The sequence below is a fragment of the Neolamprologus brichardi genome, chromosome 6 (assembly GCF_056152115.1).
Source record: "Neolamprologus brichardi isolate AB-2024 chromosome 6, ASM5615211v1, whole genome shotgun sequence".
Classification (NCBI taxonomy): Eukaryota; Metazoa; Chordata; class Actinopteri; order Cichliformes; family Cichlidae; genus Neolamprologus; species Neolamprologus brichardi.
Window position 1 is genome coordinate 12842862 of NC_142109.1, and position 16261 is coordinate 12859122.

General features: G+C 43.0%; 1 protein-coding gene across 2 annotated transcripts in view; it reads left to right on the forward strand.

The window, feature by feature from the left end:
* znf827 (zinc finger protein 827) overlaps positions 1-16261 on the forward strand; it is a 76010-nt gene that overhangs the window by 11847 nt on the left and 47902 nt on the right. Inside the window, exons 1-4 of one of the 2 annotated variants that reach the window (XM_087841704.1) lie at positions 10233-10359; positions 11253-12527; positions 15178-15350; positions 15571-16066. In XM_087841704.1, the coding sequence (XP_087697830.1) occupies positions 10233-10359; positions 11253-12527; positions 15178-15350; positions 15571-16066 (2071 nt within the window). Of the gene's footprint in view, positions 1-10232; positions 10360-11252; positions 12528-15177; positions 15351-15570; positions 16067-16261 lie in introns of those variants that run through there. The other variant, XM_006796056.2, reaches the window with a different exon arrangement.

Consider the following 16261-nt stretch of genomic DNA (forward strand, 5'->3'; position numbering starts at 1 on the left):
CTGTATTGAGATTAAAGCCATATTGCACTGCCTTACCCAAAGGAGGACTAAAATTAGACTATAGCAATACAAAATTAGAAAAAATGGTCTATAAAACAATATATTGCAACATAAAACAAAATAAAGTTGGCTCCTTCCATACCACTTTGACCAAATAGCAATTTCGGCTTGTCAGTAGTTTTATTATTGCTGGGATTAGATGATTACTTACTGACATCTAGTTTTTAAAGACCAGAACCTGTTCAAATTTGTGGAAATTGTTATTTTGCCGTGAAATTTAGACACAGCCACGCAAAGAAACAAACCACTAAATTATATTCATGGAAACCAAACCGCAAAGGTGCTGAATAGTAAATTTGAACCTTGACATTTAGCACTTCTCTTTAAAAACTGTGGCGTTATCACATTTGGAGCAGTGAACCATAGTTGTAGCTTTTGATGGTTTTTCTTATTCCTTTTATATAGAACACCCCATACAATTACTTTAACTGATAAGAGGGGTTTTGTACAGCCTTGTCAGACTTGAGATGTTCTTTTCAAATGGCTGCTTAGATTATTTACCAGCGCGCATAAAGCAGATTCAGTAGAAAAGCATGACTCATCCCTACTAAAAACACTACAAGCAAAGAAGATGCCATTCATATTAAAATAAAAAAAAAAAAAAATTGGCACAAAGCGTGACAGTTAAAATCATCAACTGACCCACGGCCGCTAAGAAGTTGACACAGCCCTCTTAATTGTTTAAACCAGAGCCCTGAAAATCCAAATATCCTGGCTTAATTTCTCTCTTTCTTTTTTTTTAAATTAGCCAGTTAAACCCTCTCCTCTCTGCTGTGGAGCTCGAATTTCCTTCTTTATGTTCTGTTTTTATGTATCTAGCCAGAGTCAAGTCTATTCAAGTGGCTAGTGTTTCAGTAGCAACATTTTAAGTCAAGGACATTCAACATGTATGGCATATTTTGCATCCATATCATAGCTTTGTAAATTATCTCAGGTTTTAATTTAACATAACATACACAAAATATCCACCACTATAGGAAGCAATTCATCCACTGAACAGTAAGGGTGTTTTTGTATCCTTTACTCCTTTGTATTTGATGAGCCTAATCGCGGCAGCTACGTTTATCTGATATTAATGATATTAACAAAGTGACAGTCATGTCTTTGCAGTTTAGCTTCTGTTGACACTTTTGAAACTTTTGAAGCTCATTATGAAGGGAAGTCTTTGATCAAGGACTAATGATTATCTGATAGGCAGTCAGCATTTGCACCTTACGTTCGTGTGCAGTTAGAGAACTCGTTTCCACTGCGCCTGCACTGGTGGCAGCTAGCTAATTGTTATTTGCGGTAAACTTGTAGGGTAAAGGTAAACTACTTAGACCGTTTTATATTTGTAAACTGGTCTACATTAGTAGAAATGTACATTTCAGATTGGGATTCATCCCTCCATAACACCTGCTGCCACTGATTTCTCAGTCCACTTATAACTCTTTTCCTCAATCCGAGTCACACTTAAGTGTGGGTGGGGCTGTCACAGCAAAGTGGCCTGAAAGTCTTTTGTATGCGACACAAACAAAACACAACAATGGAGGACATTGAGGCGATGGTATACTTGCTGCTCAAAAAAATCTGTACCTTATCATTACTGCGGTGTTGGTTTGTGTGTAGCCATTTCCATCGGTTTCAAAAATGGCAAATTAGATTTTTGTAAAGTAAAGAATCTCATGACATGCACTCTGTTTATGTCGCAAACCTTAAAAACAAGTCCAGTTGAGTCAAGTAGGTGCTAGTGGAAAAGAGGTATTTTTGAATAATTTGGCATACCTCAACCTTTTCTTCCTGTTTCCCTTCCTTCTTGACAACCACCCTTCCACTGACACCATCTCTGATGAGGCCTCAGTGAGCAGTAGATGGGTCAAATGAAGGTTCGACCACATCTCTCAGGTCCGATGTGAGGTTTTCACTGGATTTTTTCCCCCCCTTATTACTTAAGGACAGGACATTCAAGTACTGTTGCCTTTCAGTTAACTATTTGTAGATAATTGGGATCTTGTTACAATGTTTGAATAGCTGAGTACACAAAAGTCACCACAATCATTCCTTCCTGGGCGTCAGGCGGCATTGATGGCGGAACGATACCATCTATATGTTGTTTCAGAGCTCTCAGTTTACTAAATTAGGATCTAGAAAGATGAGCTGTGGAGCAGACAATAATGGTAAGAGCTTTTAATAAGGCGCAGCAACATAAAGCATTCGTCAGAGTAAGACGAGGTTGCGGTTGCAACACATTTAAAATGCATGTGCCAGTATAATGGCCTGCTCTCACAGAATGGACAGGTTCTCAGCAGGGCTTGCATCTAGCCTTCTATACCATCTGAACAGCTGTAAAGGATATACACAGATGTTTAGGAAACTCCAAAAAACAAACCATTTACTTGATTAGTTTTCCAGAATATTGATAAAATGATTGAATGGAATGATTTGCATTCTCGTTTCATCAATGCGGTTTCAACACCTCACATTACCTGCTCTGCATTCATAGTGCCAAATATCTAGCAGCATGTGCTTTGGCCCAGACGCACATTGAAAAAAAGCAACATATTTACCAACTGATTTTAGATCATCGAAGTCGGCGTGTCTAGTCTGCACGATAACACACGAATGCAACACACTAGCTAGAGTTTTTCTCATTCTTTCTTTGTCGACCTTTTCAAGACAGGAAGAAAAAAAAAAAAAGTCTTAAATGCAATAACCTTGAGAGTGTTTGATAGTATAGGCACGGTGATTAGAAAATGCCTGTCTTTTGCCCACTCAGTTGAGAAGGGATTTGACAGTTTCATGTGGAATAGATGTTTCACATATTCTGAAGCTGGTTCTTTGAACAGTGACAGATAGCAGACCCTGGCCTGTTCTCACTGGGTACTTCAGTTAGTATACAAGCCTGAGCTGTTTATTGTTATAATGATCAGTTTTAACATTTAGTGGGGTATTTTCAGTTTTCAATTACAGATGGTGTTCTGAAGTGTGTGTGTGCATTTTGGGTGATTATTAACTCATATGAACTAAATTGGTTTACATTTAACAGAAAATAATTTATATTTTTAGTAGAAATATGGGCCAATATACTGGCAGATATTCACCTTGTTGACTGCTTCAGCCTATTGATGAATGCTGATGGTGACTGATGTTTGTCTGTTGTCACATCAGTTTTGTGTTGTACAGATGCAGTGCTTGATATTTGTGGAGCGGGCTACAAAGACCTCTGAAACGGTGTGTGTCTGTATGTGTGTGTGCTTTCATTTATCCATTTCTTAAACTGTTTCCTTTACAAGATTAAAGGTTGTCTCATGAGTTTGATGATTTTAATTTGTGCTTAATCAAAGATTGTATAATAAAGGGCTAAAAGTGTTGATATATCCCTAGTTTAGAACAAAGTTTGTTAAGCCAAACTTTCACACTTCTTTTAAGTACATTCATTTATGACACTTATGTTCAGCTGTCATAAGTTGCTTATATAAACTTTGCACATTGTCAGTAGAATCAAGTCAACCCCTATGTATTTGTATGTTTTGTTTTTTTTGTTTTTCCAAACGATATATAGGATTAGAGAGTATTTGTATTGAAATAACTTGATGTTGAGCTACATACAGCTTTTCTCGAATAAAGCTGGCCATTGTTTGCGTAAGTCGTCTCTCGCTCGATCCCAGAAGTTCTCCTGCAGCACAGAGTGAGACACATTGCCTGTCAAACAACAAAGGAACAACTTCACATGTTATAACGACATGCGTGGCAGCATTGGCAAAGTTCATTGATTTGTGGAAATAGCACACTTGAAAAGAAATCAGTCTTTTCAAAGCCACCCTGTCTCTGCTGGCAAAACCAGTCACTTTGACCTCATAGAAAGCACAAATTGTCTCCTCACTTTTGTGCTATAACACGTAACATCAGACCCAAACTAACCTGTTAAAATACAAAGGTCACGCAAGAACACAAGCGAACCAATCAGCAGTGTGTCTCAAGCTAAAATGACTGTTTTTCTTGTTGGGATCCTATGTTTTGTGTATGTCTGCCTGCCTGCCTGGGGGGCCGTGCCAACTGCCATCTAAAGGTAATGTGCACTGTGACGATTAAGCAGGAATCTCATACTGCATTGAAAACAGTCACTGAAATGTTTGCTCTTTTAAACATCATAATTAAATATATAAGAAGGATTTGCTTCTGAGAAAACGACTGCTTTTAAATATGAATGTTGGACATTTGCGTTCTCACATGCACCTTTTGTTGGTTATTATTTAGAGTTCAGGGCTACAGTGCAGTAATACAGACATTACCATATTAGTGTCACATTGACTTTTTTTTGCATTTTAAGTTGACTTTAAAGTGACTATAATGAAGATTTCTTTCCTTTAGGGATGAACTTGTAATGTTTCAGCTTAAAGCTGCAGCATGTAATACATACGTCTCCCTCCAGCAGTTTAGGCACATAGCTTCGAGTACACATCTGAGGTTATGAGCAAGAACTTTTTTTTTTCTTTTCTACGTGAGATGCTAAAAATGGAAGGGAAAAATAAACCAGGATGTAAAGTGCACTTCATCTGCATTGAGGAATTTCAGAGGTCTCGGGCTCTCAGTCGTCTCATTCTCTTCCAAGAACACTTCTCCTTCCTGTTTCACCTCTGGCATGCCGCCCAAAGTACCCACAAACCACGGAGGCCAAGGCCGAAAATACACAGATGGTAATTTGCGCTACATTTCAATACGACTCAACCACCATTATATATAGCACTGCTGTCTGAACCCTGATCCCTACTGAGAGTATCACCTCACCTCAGATTCTAGCTGAAAGATGGGCTCTTTATGTCTTTGTCACAGACACAAACACTTGGGTGGAATAGTGCAGGTAGTTGGACAAAAGAGGCATCGAGTCTGGATTTTTATCATTTTTGAAGTGAATATTTGAATGTCTAATGTTAATCTTCATCAATACATGAGATGACATGTCATGTAAAGACATCGTGTCCATTTATCTGACAGCTAGAGGGACGTTTTAGTGGTTTATGGATGGCGGTTTTTCAACTGTCTACAGGGCTTCACTTTCTTCACTAAATCACTGTATATAGTATTGACTTCATTTACTTTAAATATGCAGCTCTTGCTATCTGTGTTACTATAGGGTGAATATCTTGTTGCTAAAAAGAAAATTCTAACCCGTGACCCCTGAGGGAACGTTTTGGTTTAGGTCCCTTAGTTTGCATGGAGGAGAGCATGACTGTAATAAAAAGTTGATTTGTAGCTGTGCTTGTATCCTATGATAAAATGTTTGTGTCCAGATGAGAGTGGTTTCTTCCAGGATGATGATGCCTTCATCTGTGCAGAGCATCAGGGCTCACTGATGAAACTATGATCTCATCTTAGTTGAACATGGACAAGGTGGTGTCCTCCATCACATTCTCCACCACATTGTTGAATCACCACGAGAAAATGAGTTGATCAGTCCTTACAGTAGATTTCTAGAAACTAGTCACTTCATGATGGTCTTTCTATTCGTTTAAAACTAGTTATTTAAAATGGAAAAACTAGACTAGTTAAATGGTAAAAGGTCCATAACATGATTTTTTTTTTAAAAAGGCATCTAAATGGGGTGTGTACAAACTAATAATGTAATATAATAAAAGAAAAGTGCACAGCTGACATGACTCTGTAGAGGAACATACAAATAAACACAATGCATGCAAAAGCAGTGCAGAGGCCACCTTCGTCTCTGGTCCCAAGCTCATTAAGGATGGATTGAGGGCAAAGTGGAAAACTATCCTGTGGTCAGTGCACAGTTTAAAAGCCAGCACTAGTGATAGTAGCGATAGTATGGGGGTGCATCAGTGTATTTAGCACGGGTAACTAGCGCATCTATGAAAGCACCAGAAGGATACTTGCTTGTTTTAACAATGCAGCGCCAAACAACGCTGTAATCGGCCTGCTTACAGGGAAGCTCTGATCTATGACATTTTTTTTTCTGTTGTGAGCCATAGTACTGTCAAAAGTACAAAAACATGTGTATACATAATCTAAGTAAGTTGTATTTGTGCACTTTGCTGAGACTATGTTAAAACTAATTAATTGCTGATTAATTTTTTTTAATTAGTTCGATATAATCGTGATTAAAAATGGTGCACGGCAAGCAACATCTTTGGTTATTATACATTTGATCATCCATACATGAAATTAAAACCAGCGTGCGAGATTAACTAGTGACACTAGAAAGGACTAGGATAGGACAGCAGTGCTGTGATTAATTGTTCGAATAATAGTTAGATGGATCATTACACTATCACTTTCTTTTCTAGCACAGGCTTGGGTTGGGTTTTTTCTGTAGCTAAAATTTCCAGATGTTCCATAAATGCCTCAAATGTGAACCTAAGAAGATCTAATGCGAACTAAGGTCACGTTAAAAGTCAATTCTAGAAATAGTTGTAGAATAGACACACACACAGACAAATGGAGATTCCTGGATTTATTCGACAGATTAGTTTTGAAATGTTAAGCCAGGTGTGTTTTTATTTGTATTTTTTTTTTTAGCACTTTTAGCACTGCACAACAAATGCCTTCTTTTCTCACCTCCATTGCCTTTGCTTTGAATAATGCTGGCATTAAATTCAGTGAGCATTTTTATTAAAATCATTTGGACATTATTTTATCAATTAAACAGATGTTTAAAATGATTTCCAAGTCATTGTTTTCTGTTTCAGTTGACATCATTTTTCACACTGTTGCCACTTTTTTTCCCTTTTTTTTGGAACAGAGCTGGAATTTTAAGAAGTCCCATTAAACAGCCCTGCCCCTGTTTGACACTACAGATTATTTTAAGATTAAGATTAAGCGGTGGTGTTGCTTAACATAAAGGACAGGCACAGTCTTACAAGTTCATTTAATGTAAATAGGAGGCATACTGTCCTGTATGACATTTCGCCTCAGTAATCACTGGTATTGCCTGTCGCCTTGTTGGTTGTCATGTTTCATCAACTTCCTAATGGAAACAACACGATGAATAAACTCGATGGAGTGATGGTCATGTTGCTCCTGCAAAGGAACATCAATATTCAACCGATTTACAGATGTGTCCTTACTCTAAACACATGACACCTTTCTTTTTTTTTTTTTTTAAACCTTTGATTTTATATTCAAAAATGGGAAACGGCAAAAGAGCCAGGATCTGGATTTGTAAAAATTTAACTGATGTTTTTTAATTTTATTTTTTTTTACATTTTTAATATAAGATTTGTCTGTTTAGAAAGGTACTGACTTACATGTGTTTTACACTTGTTGACGTTGAATCAAAAGTAAGTCTAATGTTTCTAATAAATGTCAATGAAGTATTGTGTTAACATTCGGTTAAATCATTACTCTTGCAGTCTTCTCTTGCTGTTATTCTTCTTCAAAGTGAAAACTTTTATAAAATTTGTTGGTGTTAGGAAAAAAACACGCATGAAGTAAAGTATATGACAAAGTGGCTAACATCCTGGTTACAGAACTGAGACTACTTTACTGATTACAGGTAATAATGAATAACGAAATAAGTAATTTCTACTTCTTTTTTTTTCTTAATTGGGGGGGGGGGGGGGGGGAGATTTGACATAGATCAAGCAAGTGAGGGTTTGTGGAAAAAGGAAAGGGAGGTGATCCTGATCCACTGTGTTCCAATTAATGGAATTACCTTCCTCCTTGGGAGGACTGTTAGTCATTTGCAGAGATGTGAAGCAGTCAGTAGTGCATCTCTCCCACCATATTGTCCAGCGAGCACTAATAAGGCAGCCCTGACCGCCGGGCTTGCTCATTAGCATAGCCCGCGGCTGTGGCAACCCCCGCCAGGGTCCAGCCGGACACTTAATTACTGCCCCGGCTCCTTCTTCACCACATCCATACTCCCTGCCTTCCTTCCTATGGCCTCACCCTGTGCCCTACCTCCTTAACCCAAGCACACATACCACCATGAGCCTCCCAGTCTTAGCAGGAAAGAGAGGCTAATCATTTTGGTGATGTAAATGTGATGGCTCTAGTCTCGGTATGTTGTGACAGTCTTTCATGTTATTTCACTTTGTAGGGCTTTGCGGTCAGCAGTCTGTGCGATTTTTAGTGATTCCCTGACCTGCACTATCCTCCTCTCTCTATCTCTTGTTCCTTCTCTCTCTCTCATTCTTATATTAGCTCATGGGCACGACTCTCCTTTTGACATCAGCGCAGTATTGATGCACCCCCGTCCAACCTTAATCGGCTAATGGCCTCCTCTTCTTGCCTGCCCAGTCAGATCAGCCCCTCCCTTTTTGCCATCTCTCTATCTGTCCCTTCCTTCCTTCACTGTCCCGTCTCCTCTCCCCCCTACCCCGTTCAGGCCTGGGGTCAGGGAGGCCAATATTCATGCCTGGCTAAGCAACAGAGTAGCTTTGTGTGTGTAAGAGAGAGAGGAAAAAGGAGAGGGAACATGTTAGTCAGCAGCCTCGCAGAAGTCATGTGGTCGGTGACCTCTTGACCTACCTTTTACTCTAGTGTCCTGCTCTTCTCTCCTTTCTCTAATTCACAGGCCTTCCTTTTATATATTTACTTATTTTTTTTTAACTAGTGATCTTTCTGCGTGACAAGGTTAGCTGAAATATAGCTGGCACACGTTCTGTACGTCTACATCTGAGCACGAAAGCACACACATGCGTGCACAACCCTCTGACCTGGAAAAGCCTCAGCCAAAATAATCCTGCCAAGTTCACAACTGGAGATTGTTGACAGCTCTGTGTGGTGAAACAATGAACAACTCCACTACCTGGAAGGTCCAACTGTTTTTAGCTGTAGTTACGGGCTGTGAGCCTCCCGGTTTCTTCCTTTGACAGGTTAGCACAACAAATTTCTAAACGCTGTACATGAAAATATTTTTATCTGCTCTGTGTGCATCCCTGGTCAAGCTCAACACTGTTTATTCTGGGAAGTCTTGAAGCCTTTGGCCCTCCCTTTAATGGAGTCTCAGGCTGGACTTGGACCCCTTCATAGGTCTGTCTTTGTCTGTCTATAATAAGGTGGCGCTATACATCTCAGTGGCCCAGAGAGAAAACTCCCTCCCGTTTTTGCCAGTGAATCATCCGTGTGTGAGTGATAACAGATCCAGACTGCTGAGCACCCTGCAGCTGTTTGTCTCAACATGCAAGTCATCCCCGCCATTACACCGCTAAATGGTTCCCTTTCAGTGGCAGACACTTGCCGCCTCGGCCCGTATCTCCATGCCTCCATCATCAAACCAGCTACCGTTGAGGAGCCGAAGCAGTTAAATGTGTATGTCAGGGGAACAAGGAAAAAAAGGAAAAGATAATCATGGGCAGGACTTTAGCAATTAAACGTGTGTTTGTTCTTCAAAGAAGATTGTCTCCATGTGTACGATGGGCATGTAGCAGTAGCTGTAAGTACAGAACTGGCATGAAAGCCCCTTAGAGCTGGTCTGGAGACCATGACCTTGGAAAATGTCATTCTGTCCACAGGGGTGGCTCGCCTGTGACACACAAAGCCATGGTAGTGAAGTGCGCACTGTAGCACTCAGGCAGAAGCCCAGTGGCCTAGTGTTGTGTGCAGCTGCACCTAACCCAGAGGTTTAAGATTGAACTTAGGCAGCAAGAAAGTTCAGCCTCAAAGCTGAGACCTCGGGTCAGTAATCTAGCGATTTCCCTCTAACCACATTACAGCCATTAGTGGCTCTTGCTGCTTTTCGCATGTCACATGGAAATGGGTCAAGCCCTGCCCTGCATGACTCACTGGCTCCTTCTCCCTCTGCCTCCCTTTATTCCTGTTAACCCTACTCCGGTGGTAAAATGGCTTCAAGCGGCATGGTAAATTGGGTTCACAATCGGTGCATTTTGGTGTTTTTCATTCACCTTAATAATAGTCTAAACAGACAAAGTGTCACACGTGGTCGTCAGTGCCATAAAGTGCGTCCTGTAATATCTTGTCAAGGTGAAGGCTACTAGGCATGCGGCTATAGGATGTTTGGAAAGCACTAAGGCTGATATTATAAGGTAACCCGTTGCTCTGCTTTTTGACATCTTCCTCTGTGTTACTGTAAAATGTAAGAAAGGAAGTGGGGATGTGTTTGAGATGAGAAGATATCTGGAAGTGTGCAGGCCCTGTTTGATATCTGTTGCAGAAGGAGAGTAGCGGTCACAGCGGGTTGTGATTGTGGTCACCTTTGCGGACCACAGCGAGCCATGCTGGCCAGATGTCAGCCATCTCTAATGATCCCTACAGGTTGCTGGGCTGGGTTGCCTGGCAACGATTTTGCCTTTGCCTGTAAACAAAGAGCGGACCCACCGGGCCTCAGCGAGGGTCGTGAAGGTGAACACAGCTTTGGTGTGCTTGGAAATGTATGTTGGTGTGTAAGACATCTTAAATGATATTTTCATTTTTGAGTGCCTGCTTTTCTAATGAATCTCAGCCAGTTCCCTTTTTTGTTAAATGTTTCGTGAGCTTTGTGTGTTCAGTAACCCAAAGAGGAGGTGTCAGTTTTGACATTTTGTTTCACCCGGGCTTGGTGCATTTGACATATTCTTATGGAGGTTTGTTAATATGTATCAGGAATATTCACTTTTCTTTGTTCGCCCTTGTCTGGCAAGCTGTAATGTTTTGCTTATGAATATTGATACATGAAGTGTATATTAATGACCCTTGGTGACCTTAACCCTATCCTTATTGGCTCCCTGGTGGTATCCGCAGGCTCATGAATATTAATCTAGTTCTGTAACCTCCATTACCCTAATCTTTGCTGTCTAGCCTCCCAGAAGGACCCGTTGTCATGGTAACCCCTTTACTAGGCTCTTCCAGACCAAGGGTGGGAAAAATAAGGTTTAAAAAAAAAAAAGACAGAAAAATCTAAATTACTCAAACATCTTGGATGTGCCTTGTGACTGTATTAAAAAAAAGAAGTTGAATTTGGGCTTTAAGTCTTTTTAGTTGTCTGCCTGCTTTTTCAGCTTTTAAAGGCTTTTTGACTCCCATTTAGGATTTTGCATTGTGTAGTTTGCTAATCTCTGCAGTGTAGAAGCCGGACTGTGAAAGCTTAACTGTCTAATTGCTCTTAAGCATCATAAATGTAAACCTAAGTTAGAGCTGTGAGGCAATTGTTTAGCTGTGAAATAATCATCAGTCTTAACTGTTCGCTAAAGCAACTTTTGCCACAGTACTCACACACTTTTCATTAATTCTTCCTTTGGTTTCCTCTCCTCTTTCAGATGTGGACAGCAATGAGGAAGGAGGGCCTGATGGCACTGCTGTGGAGGAGGAAGGCTGGTTTGGGAACGCCTCTGACACACGCTCAGAGTCGTCGTCTTTTGGAGACACCCAGGATGAGGTCCTCCTGCCCAGGGGCTCCTCTCCCGACGAACGACCTGGAGTCAGCGCTGGGTCTGGGGATCATGACACCTGCGGAGGTGAGAGCTCGCTGGGTTGCCCCACGCCTGTCCATCGTGCCTCTTTGGAACTTCTTGGACTGGATGGAGGTGCATTCTCGGCCCAGGACACGCTCTCGTCTGTGGTATCGTCACTGTATGGCGAGGCAGCATCTCGAGCCCTGGGAAAACCCCTCAGCAGCAACCTACGGCGCCTCCTAGAAGCTGGGTCGCTAAAACTCGACACCGGGGAGCTCCTGGGTCGGTCATCCCGGGGAGGGGCTGGGGGCGACTCTCCTCCAATAGGTCTAGCCCCACCTTTGACACTCTCTCCATCTTCCCACCACGCCCAGCAGTTAAGTGCTCTTGCCCGAAAACTGGCCAGTAACAACAACAACAGTGGCTCAGCCTCACCGGCCTCCACAGCTCCTTCAGCCACCAACATCAAGCAAGAGCCCCTAGACCCCTTTAACTCTGTCACCCCAAGCAACGGCAGTGGCTTTGTATGGGCAGGTGTGGCAGATAAGTGGCCCCCAGCCAGCTGCTCCACGCCCTGCGGCTCCAGCCTGTCCCCGGACTCTGCAATCCAGAAGTTAAAAGCAGCAGCCAACGCTGTGCTTCAAGACAAGAACGCTGTGGCCTCCTCTTCAACGACATCTTCCTCCTCATCCACCTCTGCCTCATCTGCAGTGCCCACCCTGGGTGGGGGTGGTCGAGGAGACGATGTGGTGCGCTTCGATGCCTTTAACTCTCCGTTTAGCCCGCAGTCAGCTAGCTCCACCCTCGCTGCGCTCTCCAAGAAAGTCAGTGAACGGAGCCAAGCCTCGTCAACGGGCAGTGCTGCTACGGACCACCAAGCAGCGAGTTCCTTCCTCTCACTTGTGTCTATGACCTCCTCCGCTGCCTTGCTCAAAGAGGTGGCAGCCAGGGCAGCAGGAAACCTGCTGGCAGAGAAGAAAGACGGTTCCCCCTTGACAACTACTGGGGTCCTCCAAGAGGACGTGAAGCCCCTGTTGGACAAGAACCAGAAAGCACCCACGCCCTCTACACCCAATCAGAGCCTAGAGTTGCTGTTGCCCTCTCCTCCTAAGGGCAGAGGGAAGCCCAGCAACCAAGCAGGTAATCTAAAAGCACAATAAAGGACTATAATAAGCATGGGAATAACTATAAGCATAATGAGATTAGTGAATTAATTAAAATAATGGTTGCACCAGTACAGATAACAGCCCATCTTAGCTTAGGTGTATAACTCCATATTTCTCTACTTAAAATATGTAGTTTTTTCTTCTTTAGCAAGAGAGACTTGCAAAATTTTTAAAGTACACTCAAGTGTTAGATTGTGTTAAACACAATCTGTCTGCTTAAAGTTAAACAAGACTGCTATGGTTGAATGTGCAAGCTCGTCTTACTGCAGCAGAAAATAATTCACGTCTTTTGACTGTCAGTTCAGTTTCTATATTTCCCCAGCCATCGTGTGGCCAAACATACAACACTATGAAATTCAAAGTCACGCCGTTAGCAGTGCTAAATTATTACTTCGTTCTAAGGATGACTCCAAAAAGCGCAGACTCGTGTCTCCTTTCCTTTTCGTGTACCAGCGGCAGGTTCGCATGTCACCAAAAAAAAAGGAAAAAAGAAATGCCGGCGGGGAAACAGAATTGTGAACTTCGGTGACATGTTTTCTCTAGTTTTGTAATGGTTTTGTTCTCACCTCACTGGCGCTGAAGCAGTGTGTAGTGTAGCCTCAGCTTAACTGTCAGCCGAGCAGAGAGCATAGCCGAGAGAAAACAGCTCTGGCTGGCCTTCTAGTCTGGGAAATGGTCTGTGGGCTCGACGGGGGGTTCCGACTGAGACCTCACTGCCTTCCCAGACCAGCTCGTTTGTGCTCGGATGTGCGTGCTGCCAAAAGGGGGCCGTCAGTGTGTGCTCGGCACAGTGGGGAGCCCTGGAGTCCATATCCATCTCAGCAGCCTCCTCCTGGCTTCATACCCCACTAACCAGAGCCCTCTGCACTGATCAGCACAGCAGACTTAAGGCCAAACACATCATACTTTCCACTGACTGGATACAGATGCGTGCACTCTTTTTTTTTTTTTTTTTTTTCTCCCTCACTCTTTCTTCTCTCCCTCGTACACGCTGTCTCTCTGTTACTTACAAATGGGCACGCAATATAATCTGTAAGAGCGTGCTCAGATGTAGACGTGTAACCCAAACAAGGGTGCACACACAGATCTCACTCTTGGACAGGCGGAGAGATGGCTTCAAAGTGCAAGCTCCAGCTAAGTAGTCTTAAGGGAGAACAGAACGTTTTCAGGGAGATGGATGGGCACTTTTGAGGGATTGTGTCGCAACCCCGCCAAAACTAAAATGGCTGGATCAAATTGACTTCAGACAGATGAGGCAGTCGATGTAATATTCTGTGATCTGCATGCTAAAAAGGGGTCTGCTCTAACCCGGCATGCCGTCAAGGTCGAGCAGCACTGTAAAAAAAAAAAAAAAATTAAAAAATGCAGGTAGTTGTTTGGTCGCCAGACTGAAAAATGTGACCTTGATTATTGACTGTCGTGTCTTGTTTTATTGTAGACCCTCACTAGTTCTGCTATAAAACTGTATCACGCTGGCATGCTGTGCTTTCGTGTTTTCGGAAGAATCGACTCCCGTTTTTCTAACACGTGATTAGGCTTACATAGGAAATGCACATGTTAAGCACTAAACACACACACGCTGCCTCCTGGTTTTATTTCTGCTTTGTTCGCCTCAACTTAGACTAAGCACAAGTCATTTCTGCATTGTGATCTCTGCTGTGCTTGGAGAGGTTGGGCCGCAGATGGTGGTTTATTGTTGCAAATAGGCAGTCTCGAGGTTTTACACCTCAGGTCAATGAATGGCTGAGCACAGTAATTTCACCAAACACTGATTACCAGATGTTTTTCAAGGAACGGCACTGGAATACTTATGAAGCCATCCTGACAGGCCCTTGTAGAATTTGTAATGCAATCATGCCTCTTTCTAATAAGACCAATTAAACAGTAATGGATGCCGGATATGAAGCCAACAACAATAATCGAGATACTAAAACATGCTAGAGTTTTTTGCTTTCATTGTTCCATCGCTTCCAGCTGGTGTTTCTCTCGTGATAGTTTTCATCATTAGGTGCGCAGACGTTGTCTCTCGCAGATCTGATCAGTGTCTGAGTTAACTCCCTTATTAAAGAGGGGATTTGCATTTCTTTACAGTGGGATTGTCAAACATGCATCCTGCGGCCGAGAACAAGCCCACCGAACTGTCCATCCCTGATCCGCTAGGTGGCTTTGCAACGTATGAAGATCGCAGGGAAAGTCGTTAACAAATCCAATTTGTTTTCAGCCAGATGCACTTAGTGCAGTCTTAGTGCAGTGGTGCTGGCATTATTACATACGGACCCTTTGAGATCAAATAGGAACAATACTTTTGGCACGCATGCTTTACAGTAACTATCCATCCATCCATCCATTCGCTTCCGCTTATCCTTTTCAGGGTCACGGGGGCGCTGGAGCCTATCCCAGCTGTCATAGGGCAAGAGGCGGGGTACACCCTGGACAGGTCGCCAGTCTGTCGCAGGGCTAACACACAGAGACAGACAACCATTCTTACAGTAACTAAATGCTTCGTTTAGCTAGTGCATATTCATCCATCAAAGTCCATCAAAATCTTGGGACTGGATTTTGCCTCTAAATAAAAAAATGAATAACAGAAAAATAAAAATAATAATTCTTTGGTTCCCATCAAGGCTCTCCTGAGGATGGTGGCAAACCATTCCAGTGTCCTGTGTGTGGCCTGGTCATCAAACGCAAGAGCTACTGGAAGAGACACATGGTCATCCACACAGGCTTGAAAAGCCATCAGTGTCCGCTGTGTCCCTTCCGCTGTGCTCGCAAAGACAATCTCAAGTCTCACATGAAGGTTGGATTTTATTTTTCTCCTCTCTGATCTGATCCCCATACATCTCGTGTTTGATCACTATTTAAATATTTACATTTCTCTTTTGCATGATTTAACACTGTTGCGGCTCACAAAGAAATGTAGAAATAAAGCAAAAGATCCCTAGCTGTCCTCCTGGCGCCATGCAGTGCTGGAGATAAGGAGGGGTTTGACACTTAAACCTGTCCCCATTTTTTCCCAGGTACATCAGCACCAGGACCGGGGTGAGACGTTTCAGTGCGAACTCTGTCCCTTTACCTCCTCCCGTCACTTCAGCCTGAAGCTTCACATGCGCTGCCACCAGCACTTCCCACGCACAGACGTCAAGGTGAAAGAGGAGATCACCACCGACACGGAGGGCGAGGGCTCCCTGATGGGTGACGGCAGTTCCGCAGACATGAGAGTGACGGAGGTGTCCCCGCTGCACTCGGACGCTCAGCAGCAGACGTCCCCTCCAGTCGAGGCGTCCTCCAATCACGTCCACATCAAGGAGGAGCCACAAGAGCGAGACCTGTCCGTGCTCTCCCCTTTCAGCATCTGCAGGGACCGTGCCAGCAGCAGCGTCAACTCCCTGGACCTACCCGGAGTAGGGGTCGGAGTCGGCGTCAGATCCAGCCCCAGCGCTCCGACCACAGCCTCCTTATTCAGCCCTGACATCACTACCAAAACGGCCACTGACCTGCTTATGAAGCTTTCAGGTTAGCATAGACTTATTTTTTCCTACGTTAAACGAAAGCTTTTTTTTATAGTGCAGTCTTTACAGTGCTGCATTTAGTTAACGCTGTGCAGAAACGCATAGAAAAGCAGCTCACACAGACGCAGCGGTGGTGTAACTCCTGTAATCCATAATTGCTTTGTTTATTGTGCCGCTTTCTCAGCTTGACTTTTTAAAC